Source organism: Bombina bombina, chromosome 1 (genome assembly GCF_027579735.1).
Source record: "Bombina bombina isolate aBomBom1 chromosome 1, aBomBom1.pri, whole genome shotgun sequence".
Classification (NCBI taxonomy): domain Eukaryota; kingdom Metazoa; phylum Chordata; class Amphibia; order Anura; family Bombinatoridae; genus Bombina; species Bombina bombina.
In genome coordinates this window covers 327905475-327930976 of record NC_069499.1, presented here as the reverse complement: position 1 = coordinate 327930976, position 25502 = coordinate 327905475, and the positions used below count along the sequence as shown (strand labels likewise).

Below are 25502 nucleotides of genomic sequence, written 5' to 3'. Positions count from 1 at the left end.
GTTCCTTTTGTGCTCAAATAGGCATCCAGCTTTCCTTCTCCTCGGCATATCACCCTCAATCCAATGGGGCTGCGGAACGGTCTAATCAAGCTCTGGAACAGTTCCTCCATTGCTATGTCTCAGATCACCACAATAATTTGTCTGAACTGTTACCTTGGGCAGAGTTTGCTCGTAAAAGTGCTATTAATGTTTCCTCCAAGTTATCCCCGTTTATGGCGAATTATGGGTTTCAACCATCCTTGTTGACCGATTCATTCATGTCTCAGGGTATTCCGGCTTTGGAGGAGCATCTCCGGCAACTCCGTTCCACGTGGGTGCAGATTCAGGATTGCCTTCATAGTTCTATGCAGCGCCAAAAGTTCCAGGCTGATCGTAGGTGTCTACCCGAGCCTTCCTACCAGGTTGGTGAGAGAGTTTGGCTGTCCTCCTGAAACTTGAACCTTCATGTGCCTTCCAATAAACTGACTCCCCGTTATGTTGGTCCTTTTCGAATACTCCGAAGGTTCAATCCTGTGGCCTACACTCTTGACCTTCCTCCTGCAATGCGCATCTCCAATGTTTTTCATGTCTCCCTCTTGAAATCATTGGTTTGTAATCGGTTTACCACTGTGTTGCCTCGTCCCCGTCCTATCTTTGTTGACAACCATGAGGAGTATGAGGTCAGCAGCATTATTGACTCTCGTATGTCCAGGGGCCGCATACAGTATTTGGTTCATTGGAGGGGCTATGGTCTGGAGGAGCGTTCATGGGTTCCCTCCTCTGATGTTCATGCTCCCACCCTCCTTCGTGACTTCCATGCCCGTTTCCCCAATAAGCCTTTTGTCCTCCCGCGGGGAGGGGTCGTTGTTTGCCATGTGCTGCTGGCAGCCATTTTACTCACCTCTCTTGCTGACTCTGGTGCATACTGTGTGATGCTGCTCATTTCCTGCACTTCCTTTTATGACCAGACTGGTGTACATCATCAGTGCGAGACAGGATGCAGTCTCAGAATTGTGATGTCATCACTTATTATTTAAAGGAACTCTGTTCAGTATGCTTTGCCCTTGCGTTGTCTCAGACCTGTTTGTGAGAGCTCCTGTGTATTACCTGGCTGTCTGACGTCCCTGCTGGTTCCTGATCCCTGGCTTGTTCCTGACTCTGCTGTTCTCCTTGTTCCTTTTTCCAGCTCGTCTGACTACTCGCTTTGGCTCCTGATTCGGCTCGTCTGACTATTCGCTTTGGCTCCTGACTCGGCTCGTCTGACTACCAGCTCTGGTTTTGATTCCTGGCTTGTTATTTATCTTGTGGACTTTTTATTATTTTTTGCTATTAATAAAGGTGTGATTATTTTTGCACTTCTCGTCTCAGTCTGATTCCTGGCACCTGACAGTGGTGAAGTCTTCAAAGCTGCGTCTTCTTCTTTCTTCTTCCAGGAACAAGCCGGCGGTGGGCGGAGCTGAAGACCGATGACCAAGGAGCTAAAGACCGGCGACCCTGGAACTGAAGACCGGCAACTCTGGAACTGAAGACCAGCGACCGCGGAGCCATGGAGCATCCTCTTTGTACGATCTCCGCCGTGCACTGAATAGTGAATTCAAGATACGCGATTAAAGATAGCGTCCATTGAATTCCTATTGGCTGATTTGATTCTTCAAATTTAATCAGCCAATAGGATGAGAGCTACTGAAATCCTATTGGCTGATTTGAGCAGCCAATAGGATTTCAGTAGCTCTCATCCTATTGGCTGATTTGAATTTGAAGAATCAAATCAGCCAATAGGAAATCAAAGGGATATCATCTTTAATCGCGTACCTTGAATTCGGCGATTGGAAGAAGAGGATCCTCCATGCTCCATGGCTCCGCGGTCGCCGGTCTTCAGTTCCTCTCTCCTGGATGAAGAAAGAAGAGGACCTTCTCCGCCGGATTTCAGCAACCGTGAGTACCAACCTGGGGAGTTAGACTTAGGTTTTTTTTATTTTATTTTTTTAGATTAGGGATGGGCAGCAAAAGAGCTGAATGCCCTTATAAGGGCAAGGTCCATACAAATGCCCTTTTCAGGGCAATGGATAGTTTACGATTTTTATTTTGGGGGTTTGGTGGGTGTTGGGTTTTATTGTTAGGAGGGACTGTTTATTTTTAATGTAAAAGAGCTGATTTCTTTAGGGCAATGCCCTACAAAAATTCATTTTAAGGGCTATTGGTAGGTTATTCTTAGATTAGGGGGTATTTTTATTTTGTGGGGGCTTTTTTATTTGCATAGGGATTAGGTTTACTTTTTTAAAGTTTGATAAAAAAAATTTTTTTCTGTAATATTAGATTTTTTTTTTTTTTTTTTTAATTTTTGGGGGTTAGACTTTAAAATGTTTTTTATTTTTTTTTAGATTAGGGTTATGGGCACTTCTTAAAAGAGCTGAATGCCCTTTTAAGGGCAGCAATGTCCATACAAATGCCCTTTTCAGGGCAATGGGTAGTTTAGTTTTTTTTAGTGTTAGGTGTATTTATTTTGGAGGGTTTGGTGGGTGGTGGGTTTTACTATTAGGGGGGACTTAGAATTTTTTGTAACTGCAAAAGAGCTATTTAACTTAGGGCAATGCCCTACAAAAAGCCCTTTAAAGGGCTATTGGTAGTTTTGCATTAGATTAGGGGGTGTTTTTATTTTGGGGGGCTTTTTTATTTTCATAGGGATTAGGTTTATTTTTTAAATTTTTGGGGGATATACAGTTTTTTTTAAGTTTTTTTAGACTAGGGTTATTGGCACTTCTTAAAAGAGCAGAATGCCCTTTTAAGGGCAGCAAAAGAGCAGAATGCCCTTTTAAGGACAATGCCCATACAAATGACCTTTTCAGGGCAAAGGATAGTTAAGGTTTTTTAGTGTTATGTTTATTTATTTTGTGGGGTTTGGTGGGTGGTGGGTTTTACTGTTAGGGGGGACTTTTGTAACTGCTAAAGAGCTGTTTAACTTAGGGCAATGCCCTAAAAAAAAAGCCCTTTTAAGGGCTATTGGTTGTTTAGCATTAGATTAGGGGGTGTTTTTTATTTTCATAGGGATCAGGTTGATTTGTTTTATTTTGGATAATGTGTTTATTTTTTTCTGTAGTTCTATTTTTTATTTTTTGTATTTACAACATAGACTGCCCACTGGGCAGGCTTACCAACTAGTTAATATATATTTCTAAATATATCGGATTGTGTTTAGGTACAATATATATCTATACCTATATGTATGTCCAAACAGACAAGCACTCCAGAACACAGAAAGCAATATGCCTGGGGTGCAACAGAAAAAATGCACAGTAACAAGAAAGAGTGGACTCACCAGGACTTGTATCACAATTCATTCCTCAAGTGTGAATGTTTTCGGGAAGTTTAACCCCTTCCTCAGACATACAGAAAAAAACAATCAACTCACCCCAACACTATACACCCTTTTTATGTGTGACCGCCATCAAACACGATCTCCTGAGTAGGGTGCCACCCCCTGGTGATGACACCATCCCAGGCAATGCAGGATTTCGGTCTAAAAAAACAATATTGACAAATATACATCTAATAAACTACTATAAGAAAGCATACATCAAAATAAACCATATTACATCATTTAGGTGAGCAGAGCATCAACTAAAAACATTACAAACATTAGGTAAGCCTCAATGCCGAAATGGAACCGGCATCCGAATCAGCAGCCAATCAGACACGTATGTCGGTTCCGTTTTCGGCATACCTAATGTTTATAATGTTTTATTTGTCACTATTGTTTTTTTACACCGAAATCCTGTGTTGCCTGGGATGGTGTCGTCACCAGGGGGTGGCGCCCAACTCAGGAGAGCGATATTTTTTAAAAATTATTTTTATTAGATAGTGTTATTATGATTGTACTTTGTAATGTAGTTTTGATGTTTTGTGACACTTTTTTGTTTCACAATGCAGTTAACCAGAGCTTTAAGATGAATGTTAAATTCTGATTATCCTATTTTATGACGGAATAATCTAGATTTTATTAAAGAGACAGAGACGAGTATTTTGCATTAACCTTTCACTTTACTACTCAGGCATTATTTAAAAGTAAAACATTTGAATATTAACAGAAAAAATATGATAACAGAGAGGATATGTAAGAGACCAATGAGAACAGTCCTTTGGTGGTCAGAGATAGTAAGGACCAATCATATGCATCATAGTAACCATATAGTGACCAGAAAGTAGCAAAACCTCCTCTTTTCTCACTGAATCGAAGGAAACATAAACCATTAGATAAGTATAGAAACAGGATCAGTCCACAAATAACCATCCATAGAGGAAACAGAAGTTTTGATGGACCAAAGAGTTGATTGTAGAAACTTGTCAACTTCTTCTGGAAAGAAGTAACGAAAAACTTGCTAGAAGATACATTCAAACTTGATTGAAGAGAATAATTCGATGAACTCAAATTTGTAAACGAATTCTTAAAATCCTGTAGAGGAAGGATTTGGAACTGAAAGACAAATAAAAAGTCATTAGAATAACATAAGTGACTTGATTAAATATATCAAGGGAGGGAAACATATAAAACAGTGGTGGGAAAATACTCGTCTCTGTCTTTTTAATAAAATCTAGATTATTCCATCATAAAATAGGATAATCTGAATTTTATTACAAGAACAGAGACTCCTATTTTGCAAGTTTAAAGCAAAATAATAAAATAATCAAAATACTAATATAACAAATAATTACAATACTAAATGTTGAGGGATAGAATTAATAGGTTTAAAATAAAATTGTCTGAAAGTTTTATCATCAGACCAATCCGCGGCATTCAATATATCTTGTAGAGAAACAGATTTAGAAAAAGCTTTAGAAGCTGACGCTCCACGGATGGAATGTGAAGAAAAAACATTGTCCACACCAGCTTCTAACATAATAGTTTTGACCCATCTACTAATAGTGGGTGAAGAAACTGGTAAGTGAGGAGAAACAAAAGAAATTAAAAGTTCGTATTCTTTGAGACAAAGAACTATACATAGTTTTGGTTGTTCAAAGAAATACGGATAAAAGATAGTAGAAGAAAGAGTTTTAGTTCTACGAGTCAGGGTAAAAATTACACCTAACTAATTTAAATATACTATAGGATAATAAAAAACAAAGAGTTTTTTCAAGAAATTCAATACTATGACTGTTATTAAAAATCTGTAAATAATTTGATGTTGTGTGAATGCAAAACGATTGCAAGCAAAACAGATAAAAAGTCTGAGTTAAACAAACTAAATAAGTATATACTAAAATGACAATGTAAAAGCAATAATAAATGTAATTTTCTAAATGTAAGTATAACAATGTTGCAAATTTTCTATTGAGCGGTCAAAGCGATACTTGTCTGACAGGCACAGCAGACTAAGTACCGAGTGAGGGCGGGAAGAAATTATGACTGCGTAGTGAGTCATAAAATGGAGGCGTGGCCGGAACGGATCCTCATAGACAAGATGGAGGACGGCACAGCACGGAGCTCAGACGCTCCATAGAGACCAAACGAAGGACACAACAGTAAGTAAGGAAAAAAACAAAGAACTGGGTAGGATTGCAAGATGTATAACAGAGAAAACGGGTTTGAGTAAAAACGCAAATTATAGACAAGTTAATAAATTAAAAAAACGGATGTGCAAATCATTATGCAATACAAATAAACAAAAAGATTTAAAATAAAAGATTTAAAATAAACAATTAGGAAAATAAATAAATAATTAGGAAAATAAATAAAAGAAGCGCTCTGCTGATGTAAGTCCCAGCGCTTCCAGTGTGCTGGAAAAGCTGGGAGTTTTCAGAGCAAGCTCAGACGCTTGGCAACATGGTAGCCTCCACACACGTGTTGCTGTGGAGACTGCCATGTTTTTATAAGCAGCAGAGGAGGGACAGGTGAGGCTTATAAGCCTGACAGCAGCATTTAGTACAGGGCAAAGTGGAGATAGGTTACTTAACCTATCTCCACTTTGCCCTGTACTAAATGCTGCTATCAGGCTTATCCGGTGTTATGCCGAGGATGGTTTCCCCAGTGTTTCTGGTTTCCCCTGCATCTCGGCAAACTTTGGAGTTCTGACCCACCTCCATTCAGCCCCTGTAGCTTAACCTGCCCCAAGTGAGTGATGGGAGCTGCAGCCCTTATATCTTTATTTATTATTAGCTGAATGGGGCAGGATAAGCTACAGGGGCTGAGCTGAGAGCAGCTGAATGGAGGTGGGTCGGAGTTCCGATGTTTGCCAAGAGGCAGGGGAAACCAGAAACACTGGGGAAAAGATTCTCGGCGTATCAACGGTGTTGTGTAACAATGCTACAAGGGAGCTTAGAAAAAACATTCGCATGCGTAGGCTTACCATACGTCCCGTTTTTACCGGGATTGTCCCTGTTTTGAGCCCCTGTCCCAGTGTCCCACCCGTTTTTCATTTTTGTCCCGGCCGCCGGTGTTCTATCAATCATTCCAGCAAATTCATCAGACTAGCGTAGTCTGATGAATTAGCTGGAATGATAGAACACCGGCAAATCTGTGAATTTAGCTTTGTTGCACATGCAGCATGCACTGCCTTTTACAGCTGTCTGCTGCCCGTCGGAATGTGCGACCGTGACGTCACCACATTCCTGCAACAGACGGGTCACAGAATCCGACTGATAACGCGTGCTCCACCTCTGCTTTACACTCAGTGTTTTAGGCGCCTTCAACTTAGGAGAACGCATCATGGGGCTGCACACTGTGGCTTCCTGTTGCTGAAGCAAATACCAACAACAACAAATTTCTTGACTCTTGCAGATCTTCTTGCTGATAATGATAAGTACGTGTGAGTTACTTACTACAATACAATATTACTTGATCTTTTCCTTTTTTCATATGCAACCACATATCTTAGGCTGCTATCTCTATCTGCTATGTGGTGTTATTATTTATTTATATTATTAGATATCTCCATTAATAATTGTGCTTCTGGGGTCACTCATCAATCATCATTAATTATGGATGGTAAACTAATAATTGTGCTGCTGGTCATTAATTATGTCAATATAATTGTGCTGCTGGAGTCAACTCATCATCATTAAATTAATGATGATGATTGATGACCCCAACAGCACAATTATATTAACATAATTAGTGATGCCCAGCAGGACAATTATATTAACATAATTAATGATGATGACCCCCAGCAGCACAATTAAATTAACATAATTAATGATGATGACCCCAGCAGCACAATTAAATTAACATAATTAATGATGATGACCCCCAGCAGCACAATTAAATTAACATAATTAATGATGATGACCCCCAGCAGCACAATTAAATTAACATAATTAATGATGATGACCCCAGCAGCACAATTAAATTAACATAATTAATGATGATGACCCTAGCAGCACACTTATATTACCTTCATTAATGTAATTAATTATGTTAATATAATTGTGCTGCTGGGGGTCATTATCATTAATTATGTTAATATAATTGTGCTGCTAGGGTTATCACATCATTAAGTATGTTAATATAATTGTGCTGCTAGGGTCATCATGTCATTAAGTATGTTAATATAATTGTGCTGCTGGGGTCATCATTAAATTAATTGATGTCACTAATTATGTTAATATAATTGTGCTGCTGGGGTCATCCTCATTAAATAAATTATTGTCACTAATTATGTCAATATAATTGTGCTGCTGGGGTCAACTCATCATTAAATTAATGATGATGATGATGGATGACCCCAGCAGCACAATTATATTAACATAATTAATGATGATGACCTCAGCAGCACAATTAAATTAACATAATTAATAACATTAATTAATTTAATGATGATGTTGACCCCCAGCAGCACAATTAAATTAACATAATTAATTATGATGACCCCAGCAGCACAATTATAATTAATGATGATGAGTAACCCCAGCAGCACAATTATATTACTATAATTAATGATGATGACGCCAGCAGCACAATTATATTACCATAATTAATGATGATGACCCCAGCAACACAATATATTACCATAATTAACGATCATGAGCACAGCAGCACAATTATATTACCATCCATAATTAATGTAATTGTGCTGCTGGGGTCATCATCATCATCATTATGTTAATTTAATTGTGCTGCTGGGGTCATCATCATTAATTATGTCAATATAATTGTGCTGCTGGGGTCAACTCATCATTAAATTAATGATGATGATGATGGATGACCCCAGCAGCACAATTATCTTAACATAATTAATGATGATGACCCCAGCAGCACAATTATCTTAACATAATTAATGATGCTCACCCCAGCAGCACAATTATATTAACATAATTAATGATGATGACCCCAGCAGCACAATTAAATTAACATGATGATGATGACCCCAGCAGCACAATTACATTAATTATGGATGGTAATATAATTGTGCTGCTGTGCTCATGATCGTTAATTATGGTAATATATTGTGTTGCCGGGGTCATCATCATTAATTATGGTAATATAATTGTGCTGCTGGCGTCATCATCATTAATTATAGTAATATAATTGTGCTGCTGGGGTCATCATCATTATTATGGTAATATAATTGTGCTGCTGGGGTCATCATTATTAATTATGGTAATTGTGCTGCTGAGGTCATCATCATTAATTATGGTAATATAATTGTGCTGCTGGGGTCATCATCATTAATTATGGTAATATAATTGTGCTGCTGGGGTCATCATCATTAATTATGGTAATATAATTGTGCTGCTGGGGTCATAATCATTAATTATGGATGGTAATATAATTGTGCTGCTGGGGTCATCATCATTAATTATGGATGGTAATACAATTGTGCTGCAAAAAAATGTAGTAATATAATTGTGCATGGAAAATTAGTTCTGGTTGACAAATGCCCCGCCCCTTGGCCACACCCCTGACCACACCCCCACTGGCACCGTGCCAAGTGGTCCCAGTTTCATCTCTAAAAATTATGGTAAGCCTACGCATGCGCAAAGTCCATTATTGTGCAGCAGATCCGTTTGCGCATGCGAACATTTTTTCTAAGCTCCCTTGCTTGTGACGTCAACTAGCGCCACGTCATCGCTGGAAGTGAAGCGCCTCCGCTAGCTCCTGAGCGCTGCCTAAACGCGGCCTATATTGGTTTTCTTAGTCCATGAGTTGAATAAAGTCGTGTGAATGTTTTTTTAGTAGTTTGGCTCATTTGATGCAGTGGTGTCAGTTTATTTAGTACCAGCTAAATAATAAATTGCTGATGAGACTACATGACTAGCTGCATTTGGGAATATACGAGTAGAATAACCACAGACAGAAGCAGTGAGCAGTCATTATTTAATTACTATCAATATAAAGCGCCCCTATACATACAATTTATATCTAAGCTACAAATGGACCGCTAAATGAAACCTGCAGTGCACTGGTTTAAAGTGTACTCTGCATTCTGAAGTAAACCACTCATTTTATATTGGATATCCTATACATTTTAAATTTGATGTGCGATATGTTCATCTGGCATCATTAGGTTACTGTCAGCTAAGGACAGGAATGGGCGTACACTAGGTACTGTCGAAAACTCCAATCGGTAGTCGTTTCTAGTTTCCATGGCAACAGGGTCTAGGCGGGTTTACGAAGCAAGCTAGCTAGTCTCTGGACTCTGTCACCTTCCTCCGGAAGTAGAAGGTCATGTCAGATTGTCAGTGGTATCATTATGGCGACTTGTAGTGTTTTTAAACCTGGACTCTTCCAACACAAAGTGGCGATTGTGACTGGGGGAGGCACTGGAATCGGAAAAGCAATAGCGGCTGAGTTGTTGACATTAGGTTGGGCTTATTTGCTATTTACATTTTCTCAGAGTTGCTAGCAGTATATGTAATGAGGGACAGAATAGTTATTTATTTTGAGCTATGCGAACGTTATTAATACCTACTTAGTGATTTAATATATTTTATGTGAATAAATAATTAGGGCAAGTTGCTGTGTGCCATTTCAAATGTAAAGCGAATAAGGTTTAGCGTAACAACTGTTGGAGTGTAAATGCAAAGAGATAAATGAAGAGAAATTAGTGTGCGAAATATCTGCACCAATACACATATAGATAATAAACGCAACTTAACACTGCAATAGTGCAAGATATATTGTATTCCCACATGTATATATCAATAACATGCATATTGCATTCACACTGAAAGGACCAGTCAACACAGTAGATTTGCATAATCAACAAATGCAAGATAACAAGACAATGCCATAGCACTTAGTCTGAACTTAAAATGAGTAAATTTTTTTCTGACCATTTTAAAAGTTCTCTCTTTTTCCACTCCCCCTGTACCATGTGACAGCCATCAGCCATTCACAAATGCATACACGTACCATGTGACAGCCATCAGCCATTCACAAATGCATACACACTTATTCTTGCACATGCTCAGTAGGAGCTGGTGACTCAAAAAGTGTAAATATAAAAAGACTGTGCACATTTTGTTAATGGAAGTAAATTGGAAAGTTGTTTAAAATGGCATGCTTTATCTGAATAATGAAAGTTTAATTTTGATTGAGTGTCCCTTGAAGTTCAGGCAACACTGTTAAAATGCAGTAACATCAATGTATTGGCTATGAGTATAGCAGTCTAACCAAAGTCTATAGTACCGCCAAAGTCCATGGTGCAGATGCCCTGAATAGATTACTACAGTACCTAAGAACATAACCGTGAATATTATGTCCTTTTTTTGCAAAGTTGAAGTGTATGCTGTTAGTAATGCTATATCCCACAATGTGATCTTGATATTGAAGCCATAACAACAAAATTAAATCCCAATAACTTCGTTTGGTATCCTTTGTTGAAAAACATACCTAGGTAGGCTCAGAAGCAGCAATGCACTACTGATACTGGCTGGTGACTGCACATAGATCCCTCTTCTTATAAGTTAGCCAGATGTGTTCTGATAGCTCCCAGCAATTCATTGCTGCTCTTACAACAAAGGATACCAAGAGAATGAAGCACATTTGCTTATAAAAGTAAATTTGAAAGTTGTTTAAAATGGTATTCTCAATCTGAATTATGAAAGAAAAATATTGGGGTTTAATGCCCCTTTAAGTTAAACATAGCAAAATGACTTTGCAATATAGTTTCAGTATTTATTTTCCCTCCTTTCCATTAACTTAGCTCTGACAATTGTGGCTTTTCTAATTCTCACAACCGACAAAGCACCCTCCAGACTTGTCAAGGTAATCTTTTGATAAATCGGATAAAAAACAAAAATCAACATTTTGTTCCCCTTTATTTAAAATAAAATCCACATACTGAGTTTTACAAATATACAACTTCTGACTAAAACTTTACATTAACACAACTGTTTGTCCAATTTTCAAGCAGCAGAGCACATTTTTAGAATTAAAGGGACAGGAAACCCCAAAAATGTATTTCATGATTCAGATAGAGAATCCAATTTGAAACAACTTCCTAATTTACTTCTATTATCTAATTTGTTTAATTCTCTTGGTATCACTTGTTGAAGGAGCAGCAATGCTCTACTCGTTTCTAAGTAAACACATGGGTGAGCCAATGACAATCAGTATAAATATGCAGCCACCGATATGCAGTTAGAACCTAGGTTCTTTGCTGCTCCTGAACTTAACCAGATAAACCTTTCAGCAAAGGATAACAGGAGAAGGAAGCACATTAAATAATAGAAGTAAATAGCAAAGTTGTTTAAAATTGTGTTCTCTACATAAATTAATGAAATAAAAAAATGTGGGTTTCATGTCCCTTTAACCCCTTAACGACCAACGACGTATGGGGTACGTCCTGCAAAAAAATGCAGTTAATGACCAAGGACGTACCCCATACGTCGTTGGTCTTTGAAAGCAGTGGAAGCGATCCTGATAGCTTCCAGCTGCTTTCATGTTATTGCAGTGATGCCTCAATATTGAGGCACCCTGCAATAACTGTTTTTAGCCATCCGATGCAGAGAGAGACACTCTGTGGCCCTCTCTGCATCGGCTATCGATAGCCATTACCGTTGGTGGGTGGGAGCTCATCCAGGGAGGCGGGTGGGCAGTTATTGGTGGAGGAGGGGGGAGGGATCTTGCGCGCGCGCACGTGAGATCAATGCAAACAGCATCAATATGCTGTAGATCTGGAGGGTGGGATTTTCAAATCAAGGCATCTGGGAGAGGGTGGGGGGTTGGATGTTGAGGGGGGGGCAGCTACACTACAAAAATATTTAATAAAATAAAATTTTTTAAATACATTATTATTTTTCAAACTGGGTACTGGCAGACAGCTGCCAGTACCCAATATGGTGCACAATAAAGGCAGGGGGGGGTTAAAGAGCTGTTTGGGGGGGATCAGGGAGGTTGGGGGCTAAGGGGGGTCCTACACAGCAGAATAATTTTTTATTTTTTTTTAAAAAAACCTAAAACCCCCCAAAAAACTTATTTTAGTACTGGCAGACTTTCTGCCAGTACTTAAGATGGCGGGGACATTTGTGGGGTGGGGGAGGGAAGGGAGCTGTTTGGGAGGGATCAGGGGGTCTGATGTGTCAGGTGGGAGGCTGATCTCTACACTAAAGCTAAAATTAACCCTGCAAGCTCCCTACAAGCTACCTAATTAACTCCTTCACTGCTAGACATAATATACGTGTAATGCGCAGCGGCATTTAGCGACCTTCTAACTACCGAAAAGCAACGCCAAAGCCATATATGTCTGCTATTTCTGAACAAAGGGGATCCCAGAGAAGCATTTACAACAATTTGTGCCATAATTGCACAAGCTGTTTGTAAATAATTTCAGTGAGAAACCTAAAATTGTGAAATATTTAAAGTTTTTTTTAATTTGATCGCATTTGGCGGTGAAATGGTGGCATGAAATATACCAAAATGGGCCTAGATCAATACTTGGGGTTGTTTACTACACTAAAGCTAAAATTAACCCTACAAGCTCCCTACATGCTCCCTAATTAACCCCTTCACTGCTGCGCATAATACACGTGTGGTGCGCAGTGGCATTTAGCGGCCTTCTAATTACCAAAAAGTAACGTAGAAGCCATATATGCCTGCTATTTCTGAACAAAGGGGATCCCAGAGAAGCATTTAAAACCATGTGTGCAATAATTGCACAAGCTGTTTGTAAATAATTTCAGTGAGAAACCTAAAGTTTGTGAAAAAAATTGTGAAAAAGTGAACATTTTTTTTATTTGATCGCATTTGGTAGTGAAATGGTGGCATGAAATATACCAAAATGGGCCTAGATCAATACTTTGGGATGTCTTCTAAATATATATATATATATATATATATATATACATGTTAAAGGATATTCAGGGATTCCTAACAGATATCAGTGTCCCAATGTAACTAGCGCTAATTTTGAAAAAAAGTGGTTTGGAAATAGCAAAGTGCTACTTTTATTTAGTGCCCTATAACTTGCAAAAAAAGCAAGGAACATGTAAACATTGGGTATTTCTAAACTCAGGACAAAATTTAGAAACTATTTAGCATGGGTGTTTTTGGGTGGTTGTAGATGTGCAACAGATTTTGGGGGTCAAAGTTTGAAAAAATTGTTTTTTTTCCATTTGTTCCTCATATTTTATAATTTTTTTAATAGTAAATTATAAGATATGATGAAAATAATGGTATCTTTAGAAAGTCCATTTAATGGCGAGAAAAACGGTATATAATATGTGTGGGTACAGTAAATGAGTAAGAGGAAAATTACAGCTAAACACAAACACCGCAGAAATGTAAAAATAGCCTTGGTCCCAAACGGTCAACAAATTGCGTACCACTCGCGTAAGCTGAGAGGAGACAACACCTCTTTTTTGATGTCCCGGATGGTAACTTGTGGACAGCAACAAGGAGTTTTTGTCAGTGGGCTTTGAGTATAATGAGGTTGAAAATTTACAACCCTCATCATCCTTGTAAATTGTAATATTTAAATCCAAAAATGGTATACTTCTACAATCACAGGAGTACTTAAAACGAATGGTAGAGTCAATGTTATTCAGAGTATCAACCCATTTCTTCAGTGATTCCTCTGACCCTCGCCACACTATAAATACATCATCAATGTATCTTACATATAGCTTGATGCAGTCTATCTCAAGAATTGTCATTATATTGGTCTCATTCCAAGCCATATATAGATTGGCATATGTTTTCCTTTAATGGGAAGTCTAGGATTGTTTGATCCAGGTCATTTCTATTATAAGGGACTGTATTACCCATTTGTATAGAGTGGATGGAATAAGGACATTTGTAAAGCAAAGAAGCTCCATGATATAGTGTACTGTTGCGGATCAAAAAGTTTTTTCTACCTTATTCCATTAGGAATGAATGTTATTATGATAAGTTTTCCACCAACTAAGTAACTCCACTTCCAATACCATTTTTTATAATCAACTATAGAACAGTCGTTATGTTAGTACAAACAAGCTTGAGATGAAATTAATGGATATATAGTTGACAAAATAAATTGGTTATGAGGTTCACTGTGTAAATAGGAAATATTAAGGGTCTTATCTTGTGCTTTCATAGCACTTTTTTAAATAGACGGGATAGATAAGTTTTTATAATACACGTCAGTCAGATGCTATCGGAGTTGCTGGCCCCTGACATGCGCATATTTGGGTGTACTACGTGTTGATATATGTCAACACGCAGGTGGAGCTATGTTAATTAGCCACGCGGCAGAGAAGGAGCAGTGACACGCGCAAGGGGGAGCGGCCTCCATGGCACCGGAAGTGACGTGAGCACATACGGGGGTTTATAGGTAAGCGGTTAGGAATAGTTTGTTAGGAGCCTTTTGGGACAAAATAATTTTGGCAAATACCCATTGAAAAAGACACCAATAGGTGTCGAAACGTCTGGGAATGCTGTAATACAACTCTTGAGAATAATAAATAAATATTGACGAAAAGACCGGAGAGTGAAGCGTTTTCTTCCTTGGGGTTGAACGTAAATCTACATTTTTCCATATATATATAAATAAATTGTGTGTGTATGTGGCTTATACTGCTTCATTTGTTAATCATACCACTGTCCACAGAATGACTGTCCAAGAAAACATGACAATGTTGTGTGTCATAAGACCTAATAACTGACTAGTGGCTAATATTTAATCACATCACAGGCAGCAAATTTTATTTTAACTATTTTGTGGTTTGTATTTTTATGCTCCAAGAGTGTATTGGACATTGAGAAACATGTACATTAAGATTCTGTAGTGTTAAATAAACTTTAGAATGCAAAATGAAGGTGTTATAGTCATTTATAAGAAAATCGTGATTAAATCGCAATCGCGTTTTTTTTTTTTTCTTTTCTTCAAAACACACACACAGTTGTTCTCATAAGTTTACATACCCTGGCAGAATTTATGATTTTTTGGCCCTTTTTCAGAGAATATGAATGATAACACAAAAACTTTTCTTTCACTCATGGTTAGTGTTTGGCTGAAGTAATTTATTATCAATCAACTGTGTTTACTCTTTTTAAATCATAACGACAACATATATATAACAGGACAAAGCCTTACACGTGTCTATACAGTACATATAATCAGCAATAGCAAGCAATCCGCTAATGTGCAAACATCAATTCAAAGAACAACTCCCATTAATCTAGGGCTAGGTGTAAATAACAAGTTCGGCAAAGCATAGTCCCAAACCACCTGATTTAATATAAACAATCCAAATGATGACTCATACTATTTCTGGGTTGCACATAAGCCAGGAGTAGTTGTAAACTTAAAAAGAAACTTATACTGTCCTGAAAAAGTGAAAAGTAAATGTCCTTTAGGCTAAGGACATAACCATAAAACACAATACCATGGGCCGGAGTTCATCGGAGTAAAGCATCTGGTGCTGTGTGCAAACCAACTAATATTTTTATTATATTGATTAGTTATTGCAGCTCTGCTTTGACATTTAACTGCATAACAATTTATGTATACTATTACTATTACTGTGGCTTTCCTTGTAAACTGGAGATTCAAGATCAGATTATCTTCTCAACATGAAGCAAGTGGTGGGAGGAGTTTGGCTACTGAAAAACAATTACTACAAACAAGAGGTTAATTTTTTATTTATTTAACTGTTTAACCCTTTCCTGACGAGGATAAAGTGTCTACATCGGAAAACAACTGTTCCGATGTAGACAAATTGAAATCACGCGATTGTGCACACGATCGCAAGATTTCAATTATTGGATTGGGTCTGGGGGGCTTCCCTATAACGCTAGCAACACCCTCCAGACCGCGATTAAAGCTCAGAAGGCTTCAGGACAGTCGTTAGCTATGACGTTGTATTCCGTCATAACGGCGTTAAAGCCCAGCGCCGTTTGGACGAAATACATCATAACGGCGGCAAAAGGTTAAACTTGACTTATGTTATTTATTTTGTAGCAATAAATAAATATATACAGTATTCTTAAATCAAGATTTTTTTTTTTTCATTAATATAAATCTTTTTTATTTTTTTAAATAACAAAATTAAAAATGGCTATTTGCCCTCCAATTAGTCACATTCTTCTCTGCCTGTGTCTGTTTTTTGAACTCTAAAATGCAAATTCTAGTCTATTTAAAACAAGTATTACTTTTCTGTTTACTGTACTATCTTACTGATGGTACCATGTGTACAAAAGGGTTAACATTTAAAGAAAACTAGCATTAGGTTGCATGTATAAGTTGTATTAGTAAATTACATAAGATATTGCTGTTTACACTTGTTCCCATCTCCTCTCCAAGGTGTCCCATTTTACAGATATAAATACAGTATATAAATATTCAGAAATCCAAGCAATTACGAAATACCAAGCAGTTTGGATAAAGGGTATTGTACCTGTACTTTGTAACCTTGATATTTTACTTCATGACAAGTGGCAAAGAACACATCCTTAGATTTAAATGTATATGTGTATATATGTGTATATATATATATATATATATATATATATATATATATATATATATATATATATATATATATATATATATATATATATTATAATAATTTTTTAATTGTTTTTAAAAGAAAAAAAATGTTTTGTGTTTTTCATATCTACTTGCAGGTTGCAGTGTGGTTATTGCATCACGTAAACTTGATCGTTTAAAAGACACTGCTAAAGAACTGATTACTAAATTGTCACCTTCTAGTCCCACTCTGCTGACACCACTTCAATGTAATATACGTAAAGAGGAAGAGGTAAGGAGATCATGAAATCATTTGCTAATCTAACATGTCTGGAACTGTAGTGCTAGCAATTTATAAACCACAAGTTTTATATATATATATATATATACTACTTCTTAATCCCTTCCATACCAGGGCTTTCAGAGAACTTGCCCAAAATACCGGATATTTTTTAGCATTTTTGCCAGCACTCCATTTAAATAAAATAGAGCCTTCGTTTTTTATTTACCTGTCAAAACTCTCTATCTATCTATCTATCTATCTATAATGTGTAAAGTAAGGGTTTGGGGAGTGTAGTAGTTACTGGAAGTAAAAACTAGACTGGAGGCACTGGGTAGTCGCTCAGAGGATTAAGGGAGGAGCTGCTGGAGTAAACCTAAAAGGTGTGTAGGAATTACCCTCTAATATCTACACACAGAATAATGAAATATCTCGAAGAGTGAGTGAACTGCACAGCGCTGCACCCTAATTTGCGTCAGTAATCAGGTGGATAAAAATAATGGTAATAATGATGATCTGGCAATCCCACAGAGAATTATTGGGCACAATGTATACACTTATAGTTCTATGCAAAGCGATTCTCACCATACATAATCCTTATGTTATATGATAAAAAAACGAATATAAACTGTAGCAAGCATTTAAATGCAAGTGGAAGTATACTCCGTGTATCACTGTTATTGGTTAATGTTAAATACAAAGTAATTGCCGTTACGTGCTGAAATTATGTGAAGAGGCACTCAAGCTGCACTTATGATAATATGTACAATAGTGACATAAAAGAAGTAAGAGGCGATAGTCAGCAGTATTTAGCACACAGTTGCATATAGCGTAAAGAGCAAGAGAAGGTATATTGAACTAAACGCTGAGTCTAATCTATGGATTCAATATACTGGCACTCAAGGTTTAGAGTGAATAGTCCATATGTAGGCTAAACAGTATTACAATGTATCACACGATAGTCAAAAAAACATATAAGTTGAAATACTAGATCATTGAAATATATGTCCGTATTAAAAATAGCCAGTTCAAGAAAATTCCCGTATATATAAAGTATGCAGCAAGGAGACTCAATGATTCATATCCTAATTCTGTCTCACAGTCTACTTACTTCCAAACCCTCAATCATGAGGTAAGGTGTGAGTGATGTGAAGCAGTTCCGGCTGGGAGCGTCTCCCTCAGGCAGGTACAAGCCCTCTTGTTTGTTGAAAGCAGAAGCTTCGTTTCCTCTGCCCGTCTGAGTCCAGCTGTAGTTCTTTCTCTCCTCCTCTCTCCCGTGTGTTAATGTAATGGGGACAAGAAAGAACCGCACATAGTGCAACTCCGTAAAAAAAGAACCAAATTTATTTACAGTAAAATAGAGGTACTCACAAGTGTATCCTCAGTCAATATGAGGTATCGTAGCAGCAAAATATACGAGTTAAAACAATGTGCCACAAGGAACCAGTATTGATACAGTCCGTTTTAAAATTGCCAGGAACAGCGGAATTCAACACCCAAGGAGCCTGACGCTTTTCAAAGTGTAAAATGACTTCTTCATCAGAGGCGGTCTCTGATGAAGTCATTTTAGACTTTGAAACGGCAATTTTAAACGGCAATTTTAAAACGGACTGTATCAATACTGGTTCCTTGTGGCACATTGTTTTAACTCGTATATTTTGCTGCTACGATACCTCATATTGACTGAGGATACACTTGTGAGTACCTCTATTTTACTGTAAATAAATTTGGTTCTTTTTTTACGGAGTTGCACTATGTGCGGTTCTTTCTTGTCCCCATTACATTAACACACGGGAGAGAGGAGGAGAGAAAGAACTACAGCTGGACTCAGACGGGCAGAGGAAACGAAGCTTCTGCTTTCAACAAACAAGAGGGCTTGTACCTGCCTGAGGGAGACGCTCCCAGCCGGAACTGCTTCACATCACTCACACCTTACCTCATATGATTGAGGGTTTGGAAGTAAGTAGACTGTGAGACAGAATTAGGATATGAATCATTGAGTCTCCTTGCTGCATACTTTATATATACTGGATTTTTCTTGAACTGGCTATTTTTAATACGGACATATATTTCAATGATCTAGTATTTCAACTTATATGTTTTTTTGACTATCGTGTGATACATTGTAATACTCTTTAGCCTACATATGGACTATTCACTCTAAACCTTGAGTGCCAGTATATTGAATCCATAGATTAGACTCGGCGTTTAGTTCAATATACCTTCTCTTGCTCTTTACGCTATATGCAACTGTGTGCTAAATACTGCTGACTATCGCCTCTTACTTCTTTTATGTCACTATTGTACATATTATCATAAGTGCAGCTTGAGTGCCTCTTCACATAATTTCAGCACGTAACGGCAATTACTTTGTATTTAACATTAACCAATAACAGTGATACACGGAGTATACTTCCACTTGCATTTAAATGCTTGCTACAGTTTATATTCGTTTTTTTATCATATAACATAAGGATTATGTATGGTGAGAATCGCTTTGCATAGAACTATAAGTGTATACATTGTGCACAATAATTTTCTGTGGGGGTGCCAGATCATCATTATTACCATTAATTTTTTTTTTTTTTTTTTTTTTTTATCATTTGCACAGGTATATTTAATGCCTCCTGTGTTCTCTGACAGTGCTCACATACATTAAATATTATTACACATACTTCACATCACAACTCACATTTTTAAACACTTTATAAACAAAATACAGTGAATGGAATGGTATAAAACAGTTACACCATATGTTCTTGTAAACTATATGAGCTGTGATAACCAATGGAATCGATGCTTATCACCATATGAATTGGAAATAAAATTATCTTTAACCGGTTTATAAATAGACTCTTCTCTGTGGACATTTCAAATTTTTATTAATTAAAAGCAACAATATTTATATTACATTATTAAAAAAGGACAACTATCAGGTAAGTCATCTCAATAAAGGATATGAGAAACAAGCACAAGGGGTTTAAGTTTGTCGCTGTACTTCAAACTCATTTCTGTTCAGACAACAGTGCAACTTTCTTTTACTTAAATTCAAGCAAATTGCAGTCAATCTTGTAGTATACATATAGGTAGTACTCTTGCTGGCTGAGGTTTAATCCAGGAATATCCATTGGAGCATCAATAATAGAGGCAGCACTACTGTCCAGATGCTTGTATAAATCGTACAATACTTCCCTCACTTTTTTCATTGTCTTCTTACTGGGTTGAAGCAGCATGGCTTGGAAGTTTACTGGTAAGCCGTACCTTAAAACAGACTCAACAAAAACTCTCAGAGCTTTCACATGAATCCAAGCAATAAAAGCTTCACTGAAGATTACTTTGAGCCATCGTACAAGAGGACCAAACAGTTTTTTCTTATCGGTAGATAGCCTGGTCATTTCTTCTTTGTCGGCTTTCATTTCCTCCTCATTATACTGGAAATCACGAACAACAAATTTATTTTCTCTGGCTTTGTGACGGAAGTCATCAACCGCTTTCCTGAATAAAGTGACGTTACAAAGATAACTGTCCTGGTCTTCTGAAAGAACATTGCTGGATCGAGGGACAACCATCTCAGAGAGAGTTTCATATTGCTTTACCCATTCATTGTAGTTATTCTTAGGGACGACTACCAAAAGCGTGACCAGGTACTCTGAATCAAGAACAAAGTCATCTTTTTTTACAATTTCAGCCAGACTTCTGGTTATCAAACTTCCGGCATTTTTTCTTTCCAAGTTCTGAAGATTTCCTTTCAGATTATTATAAGCAGAGGCCCTTGCTTTAAGATCATTATCAATCTGGGTTACACCCTTAGCAATGATTTCAGCAATGTTTTTTAATGACTGCTTAATTGGATACTTTGCCATATCCCACTGGAACCTGGTTATGTAGGTGACCAAATCCACTCCACTGGCGAGAAGATTTTCCTGAAATTTATCTCTGCTGTCCTCCAAAACATCAGCCATGTACTGCGCTACCTTCTTAACGGTTCCTTCCACAAACAAGTCCAGTTTAGCCAGTTCATCAGACAGCCCGACCAGCACATCCAGAGTGCCAACCTTTAAGTCAGGGATATTAAACTTGGAGTTGGTAGACAGATTGTTATTCTTTGTGGTAGCTGCTTGAAGTTTTTCCCAGGTTTGCTGGCACGTCTTGTCCCCAGGAGCCGAGATCAGCTAGAACTCAGTCATGGTTACAGATTATTCAGCGTTTTTCACAGTAAGTACTTGCTTCCTGGGATGATTTTGTGATGACGGTGATGATGTGGTTCGGTATTTACGGACAGGCAAGTATATAGCTTAGTAGACCACGGCCATCCTAGCACACAAACCGTCACGTGATCCAGTCAGCTGACGGCACCTATTACCATTATTTTTATCCACCTGATTACTTACGCAAATTAGGGTGCAGCGCTGTGCAGTTCACTCACTTTTCCAGATATATTATATATACAGTGTGTGTATATATATATATATATATATATATATATATATATATATATATATATATATATATATAACAACCAAAGGTATTGATCTAGGCCCATTTTGGTATATTTCATGCCACCATTCACCGCCAAATGCAATCATATAATGAAAATCGTTAACTTTTTCACAAACTTTGTGTTTCTCACTGAAATTATTTACATACCGCTTGTGCAGTCATGACACAAATGGTTGTAAAAGCTTCTCTGGGATCATCTTTGTTCAGATATAGTAGACATATATGGCTTTACAATTGCTTTTTGGTTATTGGAATGCTGCTAATTGCAGCTGTGCACCACACTTCTATTATTCCATGCAGTGAAGGGGTTAATCAGGTAGTTTCTAAAGTTAAAGGTTAATTTTAGCTTCATGTAGAGATTACACTCCCACCTAAGACCTTCCACCCCCTGATCCATACCTGATCCCTCCCAAACAGCTCTCTTCCCTCCCTCACCCCCACTGGTCACCACTGGGTAGCTCTTGCTGATTGGGGGCTTCATTTAGCCACTAATCAGCAAGTGCTACCCAGGTGAGGAACCAAAAATAGGCCAGCTTCTAAGTTTAGATTTCTGCTTTTTCAAATAGATACCAAGAGAACGAAGAAAATTTTATAATAGAGAGCAAATTAGAAAGTTGCTTAAAATGACATGCTCTATCTGAATCATAACAGAAAAAAAATGAGTTTAGTATCCCTTTAAGTGCACACTATTGTGGGACTTAACACTATTGGCCAGTTGGAATAAGGTGATCCTAATTTATAAGTGTTTATTAGTTTAAAAGTGCACAAGAAGGGGATAAAGTGAAATAGTGGCCAAATAAATTATTTCCTAATTGTTTAACCTTTTTACAAATTGGTTTAATAAGAAAACAATCCCACCATACGTGAAACATGGTACCTATCTCCCCACAGTTCTTACAGCCGGGCCCCAAACATTTTCTAAGTGTGCGGGGGTCAAGTACCAGCAAGTCAAGATTTTGTAGTAAAATTCAAGGATTTGCTGTGAGGTAGAACTTGTGTTCTAACAAATTTCTTGTTTAAAGTTTTAACGTCAAATGTGGACTCTAACTCTGAATGCCATTGGGTAGTATAGCTTGAAAGCGGGTCACCACTGAGCCTAACAGGCATATAGATAAAGATAAGGTTCCTTTCATTGGCGTGCCCAAAAGACACCATTTCTCAAACTCATTTGTGGCCCATAGCAGGTCTGCTGTATGTGTAGAAGTCTGAATTAGATGGTAAACTTGTGCATATTTGAGCAAAGAAGAGATGTTCCCTCCTGCTATTTGGCCCATTTCAGCTTACTATTTTTCAGAAGCTGGATAATGGGAACTGACTTCCCAATCCCTTCTTGTTCAAGGCTTATTGTCAGGACCGCCTAAAAATTCTACATTGGAGGATATAGGAGTAAGTAGTGATCTTGATGAAGAAAGTATATGCACTTTTTTAACTGTATGTCCCAGGAGGAGAAAATAGCATGGCATTTGCTGCTGTATTAGAGGTCAAAGTTCACAAAGGACACAACATAGTGCCCCATCTAAGAAATTTAAAGTAACTGAATCGATTAATGTCCCGTCCTTAACTGTGTGGCTATTATAGTATTCTCTGGAGAATGAATTAAAGCTTAGTAATATAAGGCAATATTTGTGACCCCCAGACCTCTTAAATTTAAAGATCTGTACAAAGTGAAATGTTTCACTCTTGGTTTCATTTTACCCCAAAGGAAAAAATTAGGCTTACCCAAACAGGCAGGGTAAAGGGAGATTGGTAGAACTTGCATAGTATACAACATTCTGGATAAAGTTGTCCTCTTAATAGCTTGAATTCGTCCCCATCAAGTGAGGGGTCTCTCAGCACAATCGGATAAATCTATGTGTAGCCGCTGATAATTAAGCTTAAACAATTTTATTATGAAACAACAGAAGTTCTATACCCCAGTATTTAAGGGATCAATATCTCCCATTTTAAGTACAGATGGCTTGTTTTTGGGCATACTGCACTTTAGTAGTTAGATTTATGTTAAGTGTCCCGGACTTCTGAGCATTCATTTTAAAGTGCTAATAAGTGGAGAAGAGAAGATAATGGGAAAGATACAATATTCAAAACATTGTTTGCATACATAGTCAATTGGTAGTGATTAAGTCCTACAGCAATGCCAATAATCTGCTTATTCTGTGTAATATAAGAAGCCGTTACCTCCATAGTGAGAACAATCAAAATAGGGGATAACGGACATCCCTGACTAACCATTTGTAATGTTGAAGGGTTCAGACAAAAGCACGTTTACTTTACACTTCACCCATTGCAAAAGTGAAAGATTAGCAATTTGGGAAATCATCTTGCGTCCAAATTTAAAGGCTTCTAAGGCCTCAAAGATACATTTCATGGGCATCTGTCGAGAATCAAGATTAAGACAGACTTGATGTTTTGCAGCTGGGCATGTGCTTGAAGAAGAAGGACTCTAATGTTATTATCCCTAGCTTCTTGATGAGAGACGAAACCTGCTTGGTCCATGTGCATTATGTGGGGAAGTACTTTATACGATTAGCTAGAATTTTAAAGAAAATCTTTAACTAAGTATTTAGAAGAGAAATAGGTTTTTCTCTTGTTAAGTGTATCCAGTCCACGGATCATCCATTACTTGTGGGATATTCTCCTTCCCAACAGGAAGTTGCAAGAGGATCACCCACAGCAGAGCTGCTATATAGCTCCTCCCCTCACTGCCATATCCAGTCATTCTCTTGCAACTCTCAACTAAAATGGAGGTCGTAAGAGGACTGTGGTGTTTTATACTTAGTTTATTTCTTCAATCAAAAGTTTGTTATTTTTAAATGGTACCGGAGTGTACTGTTTATCTCAGGCAGTATTTAGAAGAAGAATCTGCCTGTGTTTTCTATGATCTTAGCAGAAGTAACTAAGATCCTTTGCTGTTCTCACATATTCTGAGGAGCGAGGTAACTTCAGAGGGGGAATAGCGTGCAGGTTTTCCTGTAATAAGGTATGTGCAGTTAAAATATTTTTCTAGGGATGGAATTTGCTAGAAAATGCTGCTGATACCGAAGTAATGTAAGTAAAGCCTTAAATGCAGTGATAGCGACTGGTATCAGGCTTATTAATAGAGATACATACTCTTATAAAAGTGTATTTTAAAACGTTTGCTGGCATGTTTAATCGTTTTTTACATATGTTTGGTGATAAAACTTATTGGGGCCTAGTTTTTTCCACATGGCTGGCTTGAATTTTGCCTAGAAACAGTTCCCTGGGGCTTCCCACTGTTGTAATATGAGTGGGAGGGGCCTATTTTGGCGTTTTTTTGCACAGAAAAAATTACAGACACAGACATCCAGCTTCTTCCTGCATAATCCAGGACTTCTCTGAAGGGCTCAAAAGGCTTCAAAAGTCGTATTGAGGGAGGTAAAAAGCCACAGTAGAGCTGTGGCAGTTGTTGTGACTGTTTAAAAAAACGTTTTTGTCATTTGTTATTCCGTTTTTGGTATTAAGGGGTTAATCATCCATTTGCAAGTGGGTGCAATGCTCTGCTAACTTATTACATACACTGTAAAAATTTTGTTAGTTTAACTGCATTTTTTCACTGTTATTTCAAAATTTGGGAAAATTTGTGTTTCTTAAAGGCGCAGTAACGTTTTTTATATTGCTTGTAAACTTGTTTTAAAGTGTTTTCCAAGCTTGCTAGTCTCATTGCTAGTCTGTTTAAACATGTCTGATACAGAGGAACCTACTTGTTCATTATGTTTGAAAGCCATGGTGGAGCCCCATAGGAGAATGTGTACTAAATGTATTGATTTCACCTTAAACAGTAAAGATCAGTCTTTATCTATAAAAGAATTATCACCAGAGGGTTCTGTCGAGGGGGAAGTTATGCC

General features: G+C 37.5%; 2 protein-coding genes across 2 annotated transcripts in view; one reads left to right on the top strand and one right to left on the bottom strand.

Annotated features, from left to right (window-relative positions):
- The first annotated feature begins 9608 nt into the window (after positions 1-9608).
- The window catches only part of PECR (peroxisomal trans-2-enoyl-CoA reductase), a 124120-nt gene continuing 108226 nt past the window's right edge, over positions 9609-25502 (top strand). Inside the window, exons 1-2 of the mRNA XM_053698103.1 lie at positions 9609-9774; positions 17018-17151. Of these exons, the coding sequence (XP_053554078.1) occupies positions 9663-9774; positions 17018-17151 (246 nt within the window). The 5' untranslated portion in view covers positions 9609-9662. The remainder of the gene's footprint in view (positions 9775-17017; positions 17152-25502) is intronic.
- On the bottom strand, positions 20124-21326 carry LOC128645256 (V-type proton ATPase subunit C 1-like). The gene is given in 1 exon segment (XM_053698102.1): positions 20124-21326. A coding segment is annotated over 1 exon segment (1149 nt). The 3' UTR covers positions 20124-20177.